This window comes from Lontra canadensis, unplaced genomic scaffold (assembly GCF_010015895.1).
Source record: "Lontra canadensis isolate GAN:19392208 unplaced genomic scaffold, GSC_riverotter_1.0 scaffold111, whole genome shotgun sequence".
Classification (NCBI taxonomy): Eukaryota; Metazoa; Chordata; class Mammalia; order Carnivora; family Mustelidae; genus Lontra; species Lontra canadensis.
The window spans coordinates 2,438,646-2,456,117 of record NW_022631105.1 but is presented as its reverse complement, the minus strand read 5'-3'; the positions used below and the strand labels follow the sequence as shown (position 1 = coordinate 2,456,117).

The 17,472-nt window shown below is 50.2% G+C and overlaps 1 protein-coding gene across 2 annotated transcripts in view; it reads left to right on the top strand.

The window, feature by feature from the left end:
* Positions 1 to 17,472, top strand: part of RBM33 (RNA binding motif protein 33) — a 128,226-nt gene that overhangs the window by 80,633 nt on the left and 30,121 nt on the right. For both annotated transcript variants that reach the window (XM_032840274.1, XM_032840273.1), the window contains exons 10-13: positions 11,312 to 11,444; positions 12,023 to 12,366; positions 13,522 to 13,809; positions 15,334 to 15,621. In XM_032840274.1, the coding sequence (XP_032696165.1) occupies positions 11,312 to 11,444; positions 12,023 to 12,366; positions 13,522 to 13,809; positions 15,334 to 15,621 (1,053 nt within the window). The remainder of the gene's footprint in view (positions 1 to 11,311; positions 11,445 to 12,022; positions 12,367 to 13,521; positions 13,810 to 15,333; positions 15,622 to 17,472) is intronic.

Below are 17,472 nucleotides of genomic sequence, written 5' to 3'. Positions count from 1 at the left end.
TGTTAGGTTGAAGTGAAAACCTTTCATCCATCCTCTCGTAAGCAGTAGACTAGGAGTCCTGCGTGCGGCTCAGCCGACTGTACTATAACAGTCTGTGCTGTAACTGTCCGGCCGGTCCAGACTGTCCAGCTCTCAGAACCTCCTGTGTGTGCTGAGAAAATCTTCGCGGCCCGTGTTTACCGATGCATCCTGCAGAGCACACCAGTTTTTATCTTAAATACTTACTTTCCCTGGAGTCTCAGAAGACCTGAAATTCTTTTAAAATGCGTTTTTAAGATAAACTTTGAAAGAGGCCCTATTTTATTATAAAGGACTGGAAAGCACTTCCTCAAAAGATTAGAAACTTAAACTTCTTTACAGTTTAGGTCTTTTGATGTGCAAGCTTGTGAAAATTCACAAGTACCCACAGTTGTGTAATCACTACAGTTAAGATGTCGACAGCAGTCCCGTCTGCCCAGTGGCTTCCTCATGCTGCCCTTCTGTGGTCACTCCTCTCCCCGTCCCAGCCCCCGCAGCCAGATCTGTTTCCGGTCACTGAAATCCCGTCCCGGGATGGTGTGAGTCTGGCTGCCTTCCCTTGCCACGGTGCTCTTGAGAGCCTTTCCCTGTGCGCGGCTCATCTGTTAGTATTGGCAAGTAGCGCTCTCCCGTGCGGAGGTACCGCGGTCTGTGTGTCCATTCGCCATGTGCACATTGGGTTATTTCTAGTCTTTGGCTGCTATGAGTAAAGTTGGTATTAAATGTGTGCGTTTTCTACATGAATGTGGTAGTCGGTGAATAACTACGAGCAGGGATTGTGGGTCTCGTGGTGGGGGTACTTACCGATGAGGGTGTTCAAACAGACTGCTCGCAGTGGCGGGGCTGCTACTCTGCTTTTTAACTCCGTCCTGTTCTGAGTGAGGAGATAGTCCTGGAGCGCGTCCTCGGACGTCGTTGGGAAAGGAAACAGTTAACCGAGTGCTCACGGTGTCTCAGAGTTTGCTCAGAGCTTGGGTTCCACAGCCGCGTGGGGGTAACATCTTCTCCAGCTCACAGATGGGGACCCAAGTCTTGGAAGGATTCAGTTGCTCAAGTTCACATAACTCGGTGCGCACGGGGTTTTAGCCGCGGCAGTCCGAGTCTCGCAGTCATGGTGTACCTCTCCCTTTCTGAGTAGTAATCCAGACCGTGTTTAAGATTGTGACTGTCAGGGGCGCCTGGGTGGCTCAGTGGGTTAAAGCCTCTGCCTTCGGCTCAGGTCATGATCCCAGGGTTCTGGGATCGAGCCCCACATCGGGCTCTCTGCTCAGCGGGGAGCCTGCTTCCCTTCCTCTCTCTCTGCCTGCCTCTCTGCCTACTTGTGATCTCTGTCTGTCAAATAAATAAATAAAATTTAAAAAAAAAAGATTGTGACAGTGAGAGCTGAAGTGGCCACGTTTGCTCTGGGAGGGCCCGTACTGCCCTTCGGTGGGATTGTTTGGGGAGGACAACGGGAGGCGTAAGGTGCAGGGATAAAGGGCTTTTCGTTGTTGAAATATGAGAAATAAGTAGGCTTCAGTGTGTTTGTCAAAAGCAGTGTTTTGTACTAAGTTAGAGATGCTCTAGTGTGTACTACGTGCTCTGGCTTCACTCTGAGCCCGTAGCATTGTCTACGGGCTCAGACTGTGGAGTCCACCCGCTCCAACCCCATCTGTGTGGAGTCTGCCCGCCCCGACCCCATCTCCGAAGGCCAGTGCTTAGTGCGGGCGATGTCCTTCTTCAGAATGTTTAGAGAGCGTCTCCCAATACAAAAGTACCTTTTAGGGAATAGATGTAGGTATTAAATAAGGCACAATCTGAAAGAAAAAAGGTCTATGGAAATACTGAAATAAGAGGATTAACACTGTGATCGAAGGGTACAATTTTAATGATGTCAGGGGTCACTGGTGGCCTTATTCTCTGCATTTAACCCACATTTAATCAGAATTAACTGAGACGCATCGTTCTTAAGTGTCTGCTTGTCTCTTATATAGTTCTTTGCATTTTAAGTGAGATTAATAAATGAAAATATGCTGTAAAGGAAGGTTGTAATTTATTGAAAGATTCATGAAGTTTCAATGACATTGTTAAGGTATTTAATTAGGCTTATTAAAATATATCAAGTGACCCTGTTAGGGAAGCTGATAAGTCATACAATAGCCGTTAGAGCCGCTTTATTCTCGCATTATACGATTAACTTTGGGCTAAGCAATTTATGCAGAGTTCTCCTCTTTTTTTTTCTGTGGTTGAAGTTGTCAGTTCTTTCTGAGTAGGATTAACACAGATAACATCATGTAATTAACAAGAGATGCGGAAGAAGTGAGAGTACAGTTTGTATAAGAATTATAGGAGAAAGGATGATAATTTTTTACCTTAGATGCTTAAGAAAAGCAAAATAGAGCAGTTAGTTGAAAGGATTAAGGTAGCCTTTTCTTTCAAAAGGCAGAAGAATTAGTACGGAAAGTCCTGTTAAGTGATATATTCACAGCTCACTCACAGTCTTAAAATAATCGTGCATTTGGTAGAGGGAATTGGTAATTTATTATCTTTTATACCCGTGAAATGATAGAAGTTCTTAAATGAACGCTCCCATCAGGAGAGGCTCCAAGATGGGGCACGCCAGCCTGGGGCCACGGCGTGTTCGGCGCCACCGGAAGACACACTGGTCACGGCAGAAAGCGCTGTGCGACAGCGGAAAGAGCACTTTGTAGAGCAAATCCGAAAATGGGCCTTTATGGCCCAAGTTACGTGGACAGTGAAACTTGGGCTAATCCACTTCTAACTGTAAACCCGAGTTTCTTCGTCCCTTAAAGGGAAAGTTATTTGTTGTGCCTGTTCCTCGGCAGTGTGTTCGTGAAAGACACTGGGCTGCACTTGACTTGGTCGGGGTCAGGATGCGAATGAGGCTGCATGTGACAGAACACTCAGGTAGCAGGGACATAAACTGAGTGTCTTTATGTTTTGCATAAAAATGAGAAGGTTCTGTGTTGGTATAGCCGTTCTGTGATGTTACAGTGGCCCCTCTATCATTCTACCCAAATTCCAGGCCAGATGAGGAGGAAGGTGTGTGCCTGCTGAGGCAGCCCGCCTAAGGAGCCTTCCTCGGGTCCCTGTCCCGCAGTGCCAGCGATGTCTTGTTGGCTAGAACCTAGTCACATGGGCACCCTTGTGACAAGTTCAAGGTTTTTAGGTGGGCAGTGCTGCCCTTTTATTACTTAGGAAGAAGTGAGAGTTTATATGGGTAAGCGATTAGCAATCTTTACCACCAAGGCTAAAACTTAACGGCTGGAATTTAAGTTGTGTAAATACAGAAAAAGAGAGTGACCTCTGTGTTCAAAGTGGAATAGATACCAGTGAGGAAAGTGGCACTGTGAGCTTCATGATACTTGGCAGTTGTTAAATTTCTCTTTCAAGAAGGCAGTACTGCTGATAGCCAATAAGAAGCTTTTAGGGTCTTAAAGCTTAAGTTTTAAAGCTCAGGTAAATATTCAAGTTCTTGGGTCCTGTTGTCCATTGAGGCCAGGGGATGCAGCAAGGGGTCCACGTGTCTTCCTCAGATGATTTCTCCCTCGTGTCCGTTGTGACCTGCTACCTCCAGAGAGGGAACATTTGTCATTCTGGTTCATTTCATGTATGAGCTATTGACTTTCTTTCTGAATACTGTCTTGTATTATCTGCCCCTTTTATCTAATCTTTGTACCCCCTGGCCCTTATGCAGTATTTGGCCTCTTGGAAATTGGTTTCTTTCTGGTTGGATTTGAGGCCGGTGCCAATAAAGCTGGCTTTCCCCCAGAGCCAGTGTGGCCGGGCCCGGTCGACCTGCCGTGACCAGTCTTATGTGGTGCCTGCTGCCCCAGGTTGTCACAGCCGGCTGGTGGCTGCCTCTGGTTTCAAGGTTGTGCTAGCAAAACCCTTTTTCCATTCTTATTCTATTGGACAAACTACCAAGCCAGAAATTTCCTTGTTTACTCAACTTTAGTCAGCGTTTTCTTCTAAATTGTAGATAACAATCTTTGGTTCTGCCTCCTGTATCAGTTTGTCATAGGCTGATCAGATAAGAACTGCTAATTTCTTTCACCATTCAGGTCAGCGGAGGAATTTCCATGGCTGTCTGACTGTAGGCTTGATTTAGTATTTCTTGGTTTTCTTGACGCTACAGCACTCACATACTGTCACACGATGGACATACACATATGTGATCATGAAACAGTGAGGCAGACGACGGAACATGAAATAACTGTTCATAACAGGCACGGTGAGGACGTGTGCTCTGGAGGTGGGCGACCCGGGAGTGAGTCTGGGCTCCGCCGCTTTCTAGCCACGGACTGGGTGTGAGATACTGAAATGCTCCGAACATTCTCTGAGCAAAATCCCTACCTTACAGGGCGTTCTAGGGATGGAAGGAGATGGCAGAGAAGTCCCCTGCAGAGCTAGCTAGCAAGCAGCAGTGGTGGGCCACAGCAGTGGTGGGCCGCAGCCTTGGGTCAGTAGGAGCAGAGCCCAAGATGGGGATTTGGGGGAACAGGACTAGGTAAGGGTGCTGGGGATGCAGGTTGGGAAGGGCTGGAACCGGGCTGCTCTGTGGTTTCAGGTCAGTCTCTGGCCCTGGCCTGATCTTGGGGCGGTTGTTTGGTTGTTGGGGAGCCTGTGGCGCATAAAGCCTCCCTCGGAGTTGTCCACTGTGGGGCCGGGCCGTGGACCGTCTGAGGCATTGGCCAGGACAGTATGTGCAGCAGCTGGGGCCTGAGGCGCCTGCACGTAAAGGGGACCTGGCGATGGCCCCAGGGTGCCCCGTACCAGAGGATCAGCTGGAGTATCGTGACTGACCAGCCCTGAGCCCGCAGTTGCTTGGTACCACAGAGTGTTCTTCTCACTCACCGTGTCCTCTGGGCTACTTCTCTGGGCCCCACAGACCTCTGTGTTCACTTGTCTGCTGGGGAGAGGGTGAGGCTCACTCCTGGGAGTTTTTGTAACTGGTCAGGTCTGGGACTGGCCCGCGTCACTTCTGCTCACATGCTGTTGGCTGGACCTTGGTCACGCGGCCAGCCGCAGTGCCTTGCAGGACTGGCTGGGAAATGGATCCTGGCTGGTGCTCCAGAAGAAGACGTGGGCGCAGACGTGGGGAGCATCAGGGGTCTGTGTCCTTGGTGGCGGCGGGTGGGTGGGGGGAGAAGCAGCTAATTTTTATATAAGGCCAACTAGCCTCACGAATACGGATTTCTGTTTCATGAGCATTCTGCAACATTAAGGTAATTACATTCACTTTTTCTTAGTGACTTCTGCCCTTGTCTTTAGAACTTGGACAGATTGCTGTAAGATCTATCCAGATTTGGGCATTTATTTTACTATTATGTACGTTTTGTTTTATGTTTTTTTTTTTTACATTTTACAAGTGGCTTTTTATTATTATATATTTATGTTTTATTTATGGATATATTTATCATGCTGTTAGGGTAGTATGGTCAGGTTTGCCGTTACGCAGACTTGCTCCTACCATGTTTTACTTCTCCTTAAGCATTTTCTGGCTGAAGGAGTATAGCTCTAACTTGTTGATCTGTATTTACTTTTAGGATTGACCCTGTAAAAATGCCTTGTTATCATATGTGTGGTACACGATTATTGCCAAGTACTACCATTTGAGTAAAATGAAGCGGATTTTTATTTTTTTATTTTTCATTTTATTCTGGTTTTTTGGTCTGGTTTATGTGAGTGTCCTGCATTTTGCTGGTGTATTTTTTTTTTCTCAATGTTTTATTTATTTCTTTGAGAGAGGGAGAGCAGGGGCAGAGGACAGAGGGAGAGGGAGAAGCAGGGTCCCCGCTGAGCAGGGAGCCCAACCTGGGGCTCCATCCCAGAACCCCAGGGTCATCACAGCTGAAGGCAGACGCTTAACTGACTGAGCCCCCTGAGGCATCCACGGTGTATGATTCTGAGGTTCAGTCTACAGCCCAGAAGAAACCTGGCCCGGGCTGTGCTCCTGACCAGCAGTGTTGGAAGGATATCCCACAGACCATCCAATTTCCATTCTTCATTTTCTGTTCTCTAAAAATGGGATGTTGCAGAGCGGAGAAGCCACGTTCATCTTACTTTTCCTCTAATTATCTCAGCGCCACGGTAGGAAAGTGACTTCTGCCCCACAGTTAAGTCAGGGAACTGGCTTCTCTTGATGTCAGCTTCTCTTTGGTCCTGGTGCGCTGTGTATGTTTTAAGTCTGCTCAGCCCAGGAGCCTCGGGGGCTCACTGCGCAGGGTTTGGGTGGTCTAGCCCAGCGTCCCGTAAGTCCTTCCTGGGGCACTCCGCTACCTGCTGTCTGTGTGCTTTGTGGGCAGCCGGGGTTTAACCTGCTGTAGTGTTTTAGATTCCAATGTGGGGCTGGAACTTCCTTGCTGTTAGAAATAGGCAGTTTATTCATTTGTCAAATATCTGTAAACGTCTGTGTACCAGGCCCTGGGCCAAGCATGAAAATGCATTGGTGAATAAAACAGACCATAGTCTCACCCTGCACACACCTGTCAGTTGAAGGGCAGCAAACAGTGGGAGTGGATTTGCGATGGGGTGGATTCGCCAGGATGCTGACGGCTCATCTGTGCAGGCCGCCTCCTGTGACTCAGGAGTGGGGATGCAGGAAGGGGGTCTGCGCGGGTCTGTCGCGCAGTGCAGGAGGCGGCATGTCGCTTGTCAGCAGCTCTGTGTTGGAATGCAGTATGGAATGCCGTCTACAAAAGTGTCACGTGCAGATGACAATGACGGCAAACACTGTCAACTTCTGTTGTTTGCTGGGTACTGTCGTAGGTCCTTTGAACGTGTTTTTTCATCTTCTCCCATGAGAAACAGGTACCATCAGTATCCCTGCCTTTTACAGAGGAGAAAACAGGCTCAGAGAGGCTGGGCTGCATGCCCGGGGCTCTGCTAGGTGATGGGAGGGCCCGTGCTGCCCCCTGCCCGCTCAGCTGCTGCTAGCCAGAGCCTTTCAGAGAGCCCACCGGCTGGAAGACTCAGGTTCTAGCTTTAGTGACTGATGAAGAAAAAGGATTTGGGGGGCCTTGTTCCATATTGCTAACATTTGAATGCTTATGTCTAAACACGTTTAGCATGTAGGTAATTAGTAAAAGGAAGGAAGATCTGGGAAGAGATGAAAATCACAATATTAGAATTCCAAAGGGGGCAAGATTTATGATCCCAATATATTTTCAGTTTAATACAAAAAAATGTCTTTAGAAGTTATGAATATTTAAAATAATCTCCCAGGAATGTACCTAGTTCTTAGGCAGCTTGGAATTTTTATTGAAAACTAACCACATTGGTTTCTTTTTGAGTTCATTCTCATAATTCAGTAACTGCTTCCTTTTAGAAACAGATGAAGGGGGTTGAGAATATATTGCTTGACCTCCACCTGTGGCAAAGTCACAATCAAAACTTAGCAGACGTTCTACTTATAATGGAAGGGAAGCCAGTCTACTTTTCCAGTTACATTTGGCCTTATCTATAATGAGAAAACCTATCTTTTGGAGGAATTGAAATTAACTCTCTAATGGAAGGAGAAAATGAGGGCTGTGAAGAGCCCCGTTGGCGCAGCCACGTGACCAGTCCTGTCTGGGCCTTCATCAGCAGGGGAGGGACGTGCGGCAGTAAAACGCAGTCGTGGAATTTATCGCTTACGACAGATTTCAGAAGAAACCGAGTATTCTCCAGTTCTTTGTAAGCCCCATGTGATGTGAGCCCGGCAAGAAAACTAGCAGGGAGTATCGGGCCTTCACATACTAAATCACGAAGAAAGTTGCGGTTTTCAGTCAAGTCAGAAAGGTCAGGAGCCTCTTTCCGCTTCTCGTAATTGTGAATAGAGTCAGGACGGAAGGTGGGGACAAACTGCTGGTCGCCGGCTTCCATGCAGCTGTGTGAAGGAGTGCCGGCCCCGGGCGCAGTTGCCTGGGACTGACTCATGCCTCTGATCGGAGGTGTGGGTGACACAGACGGAGACACCGTACAGAATGGGTCCCACTGCGGGGCACTCACTGCAAAGGAGTGCAGGTGGGGCTTGCCCGGGGCAGGAGACAGCAGTGCTGATCTGCACGTGGTTCGGGACAGTGTAGAAATTACACTTTGTTCTCCCCTCTGTTGGAATGGGTAAAATAGTTGTAAGGTCATAAGAAGTTCTCAAATGAACGCCGCTTTCCAGGTCTTGATACGACACAGGACTTGAGGGTTGAGTGGAAATAACCCCAGAAGACTCCCCTGCTTTCTCAGAAAGTATGTTTTATCCTGTCTGTCCTGTTATCTGACACTGTGTCCCTCAGCTCCTTAACATAGAAGTGACGGATGCAGCACATGAGTTAGGAGCCCTGAACTCGGCTGAGTCCAGTTCAGGATGAAAGCTTGCCACCAGATCAGTAGTGTAACACTTTCAGCCCTGGTTATGGTTTAGCATACTCTTCCTGCTTTTTAATGAAAAATCTGACGGATGTCAATAATAGAGTGAAAATTAGCAGCAAGCATTCATGTCAGAAAGTTCTATGAAGATGGAAGGGAATGAAAGCAGCTAGGACACAGAATGCAGAGAGTGTGGCCGGGGCAAGGACTGGCAGTCTGTCAGCCCAGAGGAGGAAGCCCCTGTGTGCTAGGAGCACTAGGCAGGACCATGCCTCGAGGGCAGGGGCGCCAGACTCTCCGAGTCGGCGGAGGCTCCTGGGCAGCTGGAGCTCCAGAGCACGAGTACGTGAGAGATTGCCCAGGGACGCTGGTAGCCGGTGAGAGTGAAATCCACACTCCGAGTGATTCCGGCCTCCCAGCATCACTCAGTGACATGTGGGTGGGTGCGGGGTCCGCGGGCCACGTTCAGGGCGGCTCTCCTGAAATCGTGGGCTGGCCGGCCGGGGAGCTGCTGAGAGAGCGGAGCAGGGCCGGAGAAAGTGGAGTGTCTGTACAGAGGACTTGCAGGAGGAGCCCTTCTTGGTAGAGATGGTGCATTTCAGCCGAGACAGTGCATAGAGTGAAAATTTTCCAAAGAGAAGGATGAGTTATGAAACATGGAAGCTTGTGTATGATGCGATGGTTTCCAGGTTTCCAGAATTCACAGTTCTATTGGCTGTAGGCTATTATTTTCATGTCTAAGTCAAGAGAAAATCTGGTTTTTAAAATCCCCAAATTTAGTAATTTTGGTAAGATTTATATCATACAGGTTGAAACTTCCCCTGGTTCATTTTCATGTGAGGAATAAAATGAACCCTTTGGGAGCTTTTAACCTGTTACATGTTGAAATCTCTGATTAAAAAAAAAAAAATCGGGGTGCCTGGGTGGCTTAGTCAGTTAGGTGTCCAGCTCTTGCTCTGGGCTCAGGTCTTGATCTCAGGGTCGTGAGTTCAGGCCCCACATGGATCTTCACACTGGGTGTGGAGCCTACTTAAAAAATGATAATAAAATAAAATTTAAAAGAGAATGGTGTCATCATGGGCAAATCATTTAATGTCCTGAGTTTCTGTTTCCTTGGCTGTGAGTTGGGACTCGTGCCCCGCTGTGCTGCCCAGTCCTGAGCTCAGGTGGTGGGGGCCCCGCACAGACCGTGGCGTGCAGTATGTACATAAGCCACTGGTGACGAAGGTGGCCGTTGTACCGGCGACTTGTGGCCCCCAGGGCCCCAGTGCCCATTGGTCCTTACTCTTGTAGTAGGTGCTCCCACAGTATCTGTTCTCAGGGTACTCACGTTGGCCTTGCCAAGGTGGTTTATTGAAATACTGGGCAAATCACTGCATCGTTAGTCACCGAGCGGTGGGGGGTGTGTCCGGAGCGTTGGCTCCCGAGTGCAGAGGCCGAGCATCCGTGCCAAGTGGAGAGAAGTGTCTCCTGCGGTGGTTTGCTGGTAGCGAGACCATAGCCTTGGTTTAGACCCTGCCCTGGGCTCTGGCTGAGTTCTCCGGCCGCCTCCAGAGCCAGCTTCGCTGGGGCTGCAAGAGCAGTCCAGAGGAGCCCGAGAGTCGGCCTCGGATCCGGGTGACCCGCCCAGTTCCAGACCCAGCACTTCACCAAGGCCGTTACCCGAGTCTCCCTCATCAGGGGACCATTGCTGCCCCTGTGCCCCGCACGCGGGCAGGTCCACAGGTCGTTTCAGTACTAGCCTGGGTGCTTTGACTTGATCTTTGAGCTTGTGCCCAATTCTCAGAACATGGACAGACCCAGTGCTCCTGAGAGTTGGCTTGGATCCCAGGGTTCTCCAGGACGGTTCCTTGGGCTCTCCCAGTGGTAATAGTCCTCTTGCTGATGGGCCACTGTTGCAGCCAGCAGGCTTTTCTGGAGCTTTTCGTGGGTGCTCTTCCGTTTACTGTGCAGCATTCTTACAATGCCGCGGGGAGAACAGACTTAAAAAAAAGAGAGAAGGGAGGTCAGTGTAGTTTGCAAAAACGTTATCAATGTTGTACGATGATGTCACATTTAGAGATGACAGCTAAGTGTATTAGTAATAAAATGACAGAAAAAGACTTAGCATTTCAAGTTTACGAGAAGGGAGTGATTTTTAAAAGTTGAAATACTGGCTGAGTTTCAAAGAAGAAATTTTTAAATGAAAATTATTTTGGTGATCTGTATAATTAATGAATTCTTTCTGGAGAAGTGGAAAAAAAACGGTGAGGCTTTCTTTAAATGCTTCACCGGAAAAAAAAAAAATGCAAATGTGGTGCTTTTAAAGATCTCCACGAATACTTAAAAGGCCAACTGAAAAATGAAATAATTTAGTTTGTCTCTAAATAGACTTCTAGTGGAAGAATGTTAATCTGTGAGAATTCAAAGTGTCTTATCCAATGGAATCCAACTGTGAGACATTTCTTTTGTAGCAGAATGGTTTCTTAGACATTTCACGTTGTCCTGTTACCGCAGAGCTTGCTGTGTCTGTAAAGCTGCACGTTCAGTGTCTTTTTCTTCTTTGGAAGTAAAGGCTCCATGACTGGGGTTTATGGTTGTCTTCAGAAGGTAGAAAATTACAGCGTGTTTGAGAAGATTGACGCCAAGGACGCAGAAAGTAGACTTTTAGCTTTTTAGATGAATGGGCAGGAAGGGTCAAGGGTCAGTAATTGCATGGATTTCAGTAAGCTTTAAAAAAAATAATTTCCCTGTTTTGCTATAGTGATACCAGAACATGGAATTCATGTTTTGATGCTGCTTTTGATGTTTGCCTGTTTCCTTATGGGAGGGTCACTTACTGCGCAAGACCTCGTGGGAGGCTACGGGACACAGTTACTTGATGTTTTCAGGTTGGAACCCCGTGTGTGTCCATTCCTCGAAATGGCCATCTCCCTGCCTCTCATCTTGTTTTCCCATTGTTCTGTAGGGGCCTCCAGAGTTCCCGCAGCACACAGCTGGGCCCGTTCCCAGCAGTTTCAGCCAGCCCCCCCGACTTCCTCTCCAGGACCAGTGGAGGGCCCCGCCCCCGCCGCAGGAGCGAGACCCTTTCTTCTTAGGAGGTAAAGGACCGTCCGGGCTCACAGAACAGAGTTACATTGGGTGATGCGCCTGAGCACCTGCCTGTTGCAAGCGGAGTTGAGCTTCCAGTAGCAGATTCTTGCACAGTGTCAGATTTTGTACCAGAGCGCTTCCTCGCCACTTCAGATGCTAACACTGGACACTGTTGGTATCTCGGTATGAGAATCTCCTGCCAAGGAGGTGGTCCTCTGTAGAAGAGGAGTGATGAAGCAATCTAGAAATAAATTGTAAAGTGTAGACTTCGCATCCTGCCCACCGCTTATCATTTCTGTTCCCAGTAAGATGGCACATAAGACTGCTGTTGGGGGCGCCCGGGGGGCTCAGTGGGTTAAGCCTCTGCCTTCGGCTCAGGTCATGGTCTCAGGGTCCTGGGATCGAGCCCCGCATCGGGCTCTCTGCTCAGCGGGGAGCCTGCCTCCCCCCCCCACCGCCGCCCTGCCTCTCTGCCTGCTTGTGACCTCTCTGTCAAATAAATACAATCTTAAAAAAAAAAAAAGACTGCTGTTGGGTGATGGGCGTGTTGTGTGTGAGCCAAGGGTAACGTTGCACCACCGTTCAGTTTCAGGTGAACCAAGGTTCCCGAGTCACCTGTTTCTGGAACAGCGAAGCCCCCCGCCGCCGCCGCCGCCCCCCACGCTTCTTAGCAGCACTCACCCAGTGCCCACCCCCAGCCCCTTACCGTTCACTCAGCCGGGACCAGCGTTTAGTCAGCAGGGACAGCAGCCCGTGTTCCCCAGAGAGAGGCCCGTCCGGCCGGCCCTCCAGCCGCCAGGTCCCGTGGGGATCCTCCACTTCAGCCAGCCGGGCTCAGCGGCCACGCGGCCCTTCATCCCTCCTCGACAGCCCTTCCTGCCCGGCCCGGGACAGCCGTTCCTGCCCGGCCACGCGCAGCCCAGCCTGCAGGTACGCAGCAGGCTGTGTGGAGGGGGCACCGGAGCCTTGGGTCTGTATGTCTCAGAAGGTGACGTTTCCTGTGCCGTCTGAGTCTGCTAGTGTGTGGAGGTTATGGAGAGGATGGGGTTTAGTCTTGAACGTGCTACTTATTAAAGGCAGCTTTCTTGACAATATTATTTTTCTCCCTAATCGTAGGAGAAATGAAAAAATTCAGTATTTGCTTTCTTTTAAAAGGTGGTACTGCTAATAAAGTCAGGACATGTTTTGATAATACCTTTGCTCCTCATTGCAAGATGCTGGAAGGGTTCACCAATGGCAATAAAGTACTTTGTCAAATTATGTTCCTGCAAAACGTAGCAGAAAGATTCTTTGCGTGGAGGGAAGAACGGAGTCGCTGTTCCCCTGTGGTTGGGAAGACTTGCGTGCCCCCTTCTGCAGGCGGTGTTGCGCGGGGGCCTGGTGCTTCCGTGAGATCCTTCTTGCCCCATATGACTCTGCTCAGATTTAGCCCTACTCGTGACATACAGAATCACCGTATCCTTGAATCAACTATTTGGAAACATGCAGACTATCGAAATTAAAAAAAAAAATGACTTCGGTGTTAAAGTAGGGTAAAATGTTTCTTTATTTTTTTTAAATTAAAAACTGAGTACATCTCCGTTGCAGCAACGTTTGAGTATTTAGAAAGGGTAGTGAGAAATCCCAGGCTCTGGGAACAGTCACCACCAGCATTCGGGTGCTGGTGGTCCCCGGGGGCGCGGTGCACCCTCGTCACCCTGCCTGGTTGACGGGGCAGCAGGCTCGCCTGCTTGTGAGTCCTCCTCACCGCCGCCTTCAGAAGGTGCTGCCCGGGTTGACAGGCACGTTCGTCGCGTCCAGTACTCTGGTGTCAGAAACTGCCGTCCGCGTCCGCAGCGCTGTGTGCTTGCAGCCATGGTGCTTTCCTCAGAGCAGACTCCTGGAGTTTTGGGGCTGAGAGGACTCAGGGCAAATATAAAATGTACGAGCTTAGCTTTTGGCAGATCCTCTTACCTCTGTCCACAAATTCTAAAATGAAATTTTAGTGCCACTTCAAGTTTCTGATGCTGGGGGTTTTTTGCGCATTGGAACATCACCAGTGTGTACCTTTACAAACTGTCGTGTCTCTTTCTTCCCGCCGGGAAGGGGCCCCTGCACCCTCCACTGCCCCCGCCGCACCAGCCGCAGCCCCAGCCCCCGCAGCAGCCCCCGCTCCAGCCGCAGCACCAGCCGCCGCTGCAGCCGCCCCCACAGCACCAGCCGCCCCCGCAGCCGCCTCACCAGCCCCCGCACCAGCACCAGCACCACCTCTCCGTCCCTCCACCGCCGCTCATGCCCATGGCGCAGCCCCAGTTCAGGCCTCACGTCCAGACGGCGCAGCCTCCGCCCAGCAGCGGCCGGATGCAGTGCCCCCAGCGCCAGGGACTGCGGCATGTGAGTGTCTTCCCGGGGGAGGAGGGGCTTGGAGGGCCTGGGACATGAGGGGCAGTACTTGGGAGCTGGAACATTCTCCAGTTCCGATTTAATTATTGAAACATGTATAGTACGTTTCTGTAAAGTGAGTGTATGTTTAAAAAAAACTGCTTACTTAGGAAACGGATTTTCTTAGGACTACACAAATTAAGGAAGTCCCGTTTGTGCCAGAAAGACTGCATTGATGTTCTGTACCTCCTCCTCTTACTTCTGTGTATCTAGATAGTTTCATAGTGATAGATGGTATTATTCGTAGACACGTAACTTTAGAAAATGCTTGTGGGTGGTGGGCACTCTGCCTTTGCCAGTGGCCTGCTTTTTGATGGCTGGATTGTCTCTGTCTTCTCGGGCTCTGAATAATTAAATAAATGAGTTCAGGAAGAATTGTCTGACCAGTCTGTTGCTGGGCACCATCCCAGTTCCCAGGAAAGTACCTGCGAACAGAAGGGCCAGTTTCCTGCCTTCATGAGGCCCGTATTTAATGGTGGGAGATGAATATTTAGCCATGAGGGTACAGGCTGGGGACCATCAGCTAGCGTGTGACTCGTCTTGCACGGAAGGAAACTAGGAAATGTGCGTTGCTCCACAAACACAAGACAGTAGTCTTTGCTGTTGTCTTGTCTTCCATTAAGTAACTCCATAAAGAGGCTGATGGTTAGAGCATTGGGGAGGTAATTAGGTTTTCCTTTAAGTACTTTCCCCTTGACCTGCAGCTTCAAGCGTGTCACTTAGCTACTTGTAATTTCAGTTTTCTCATACTCCCTCGCCTTTCTTTCTTTGCTAAAGTAGCATCGAGACTAACATGATGTAAGAAATGAGGAAGGACTTGGGGAGAGCTGCGTTCTAACAGAAGCTTTGTTCCATTATAGCAGCGTAACAGATACACCCCTGCCTGTGCCCTTGGGCCCCGACCTGGTGCTGTCGGAGCTCAGTCCTCCCCCAGCGGTCCCCACGACCTGTGCGCTCCTCCAGCTGTTGGCGCTCTGTTAGGAATCTGGGGGATGAGCAGGGCTAAGACTTTCCTCTCAGGTGAAACTTTGGAGCATGTTTCCCTGGCAGGGCGGTTTCCGTAGGACACTGACTGACTGTCCTGTTCTTGTTCCACCCGGAATGCAGGGTCCAGTAAAAGCGGTGCCCGTCGCCCTTTGTTGGCCCGATCAGTTTTGTTAAAAATGTCAGTCCCCGTCCTCAGGCAGCAGTTGCAGTCCTCTGGTGGTAATTTCCGTTCAAAAGGAGCCTGTCCGCAGGCAGGTAGGATAACCTTGACCAGGCCTGACCCTCAGCAGTAGCGTGTGCTGCCCCACAGAGCAGGAGCGACCGTGCGTGAAAGACGGTGTTCACATGGGAAAGTATCAGCGCCCCAGAAGGAGAAGTCACATAGTAGTTAACATGATTCTTGTAATATTTGTATCTAAGAATGCACCTTTTTATGTTCCTTCTCCCAAGTATCCAGTTGTAGTTTAAATTTCTTTCTTCTCATGCTAGAATACAACTTCTCAGAATGTGTCCAAACGGCCAATGCAGCAAATGCAGCCGGCTGCCCCGAGAAACAGTAATCTGCGGGAGCTGCCCATCGCGCCGGCGCACGTCATGGAGATGAGCAGCAGCCGCTGCTCCTCCACGCCTGCGGCTCCAGGGAAGCCTGTCGCCAGCACGTCACCGCCCACGAGGCCGGGGGGTGGGCCCAGGAGCGCACAGGGCAAGACCGAAGCCAAAGTCAAGCCAGTCAGCCCTGCGGTTCAGCCCAAAGAGGAGGCAAAAGCAGAACCAGAGGTAAGACCATTTTCATTAAAGAATCTTTGATCTCAAATGGAAAGCCTTACAATCAGCTTGTTCCTCTCAGTGTCCTCTTGTCCAGCAGGTTTTTCATGAAACTGTCACTTTTTTCCAGCCGGATCCTTCAGTGAACCTCACAGCCATGTCCATGTGAGACGCACTCATCCTCACGGGTTTATGATGTTAGGTGGCATTTGTGTGTTTGTCCGGTTGTAGCTGGTGCTGCAGAGCCTGGTACCTCCAGGGGGTGGGTAGCAGGTTATTGGATCTGTTTGCCTGAGGGGGTTCAGTCCCGGGCTCTTCCCTGGAGATACAGATGCCGCAGTGGAGCAGATCTGTGCAGCAAAGCTCCTAACCCAGCACAGGAGTCTGCTGTCCCTGGGTTAATAACGCACCCTGGGAGGGGTCCGCCGTTCGCAGCAGTGGCTTTTGTGTCTGGGGTGTGCGAAAAGATGAGTATGTGGAAGTTACACCAATATCTTTTAAAGGTATATAGAAGGTATGCAGTGAGTTCGTAACATTTAATTAATATAATGGAAACATGGGGCGCCTGGGTGGCTCAGTGGGTTAAAGCCTCTGCCTTCGGCTCAGGTCATGATCCCGGGGTCCTGGGATCAAGCCCCGTGTCGGGCTCTCTGCTCAGTGGGGAGCCTGCTTTCTTCTCTCTCTGCCACTCTGCCTACTTGTGATCTCTGCCTGTCAAATAAATAAAATCTTTAAAAAAAAATAAAACAGCAGTGTGAAGAACTTCATGAGGTAATGTAGGCATGAAATGAGTCACGTTTTCTTTTTTCTTTTTCTTTTTTTAAAAAAGATTTTATTTATTTGTCAGCGCAGACAGGCAGGGGCGGCAGCAGAGCAGGCAGAGGGAGAGGAGGAAACAGGCTGCCCGCTGAGCAGGGAGCCCAGTGCGGGGCTCGATCCCAGGACCTTGGGATCACGACCTGAGCCGAAGGCAGACGCTTTACCGACTGAGCCGCCCAGACGTCCCTAAGTCATGTTCTCTTAATCAGTTACCTTTCTGTTGAAATTTGGAGGTGGGGTCAGATTTTCCGAATAGACTTTTTTTTTTAAAGATTTGTTCATTTATTTTTTTAGAGAGCGAGCTGGTGGGAGGGAAGGGCAGAGGGAGTAGGAGAGAGAATCCCAAGCAGGCTCCTCGCCCGCTGTGGAGCCCGACGGAGGGCTCCGTCTCAGTGCTCCTCGTACCGCAACCTGAGCCAACATCAGGATGGAACGTTTGACGGCCCTCAGCACCCGGGTGCCCAGGCTTTCCTGGTAAATGCTTGCCGCAGTGGTCACGTCCCATCGCCACGTGAGGGAAACGCAGTCGAGGCGCAGCGTTAACCACTGGGATCATATTAAAAGAATGGGCGAGTTTCTTGGTTTTAAAGTCAATGTATGAAAAAATGAGGTAGGTTTACAAAGTGGTCTAGGATAGTTTACAAAAAGCAATTCCAGCTAAAAGCTTGAGCCCGCTGACTGCCCTGATGGCTCGCCCGTGTGTGTATGACCTGATGGGGCCCGGGGACACGCGGTCACCGGACTCTTGAGGTTTCTCGTAGCGGTGGCCGAATGGCGTGAGCGGGGGCGCCGCGGCCGCTGCGCTGCTCTGTCCCCGGCCGGCGTGGGGACGCCTCGGTGGAGCCCGCGGGGCTCCGCGTCTGCAGCGGCACGCGCAGGGGCCGGCGTGTGCGTCGGCTGTCTTGGTGGTTTGCGTGTGGTTCTGCGCCGGGACCGCGAGGGGCACCGTTGTACTTTGTGCGGAGCCTGGTGTCCGTCCGGCTTGGGGAAACGTGCTCGGCCCTTACGGTCGCCCAGCTGGCGGCGAAACCGCAGAGGACAAAG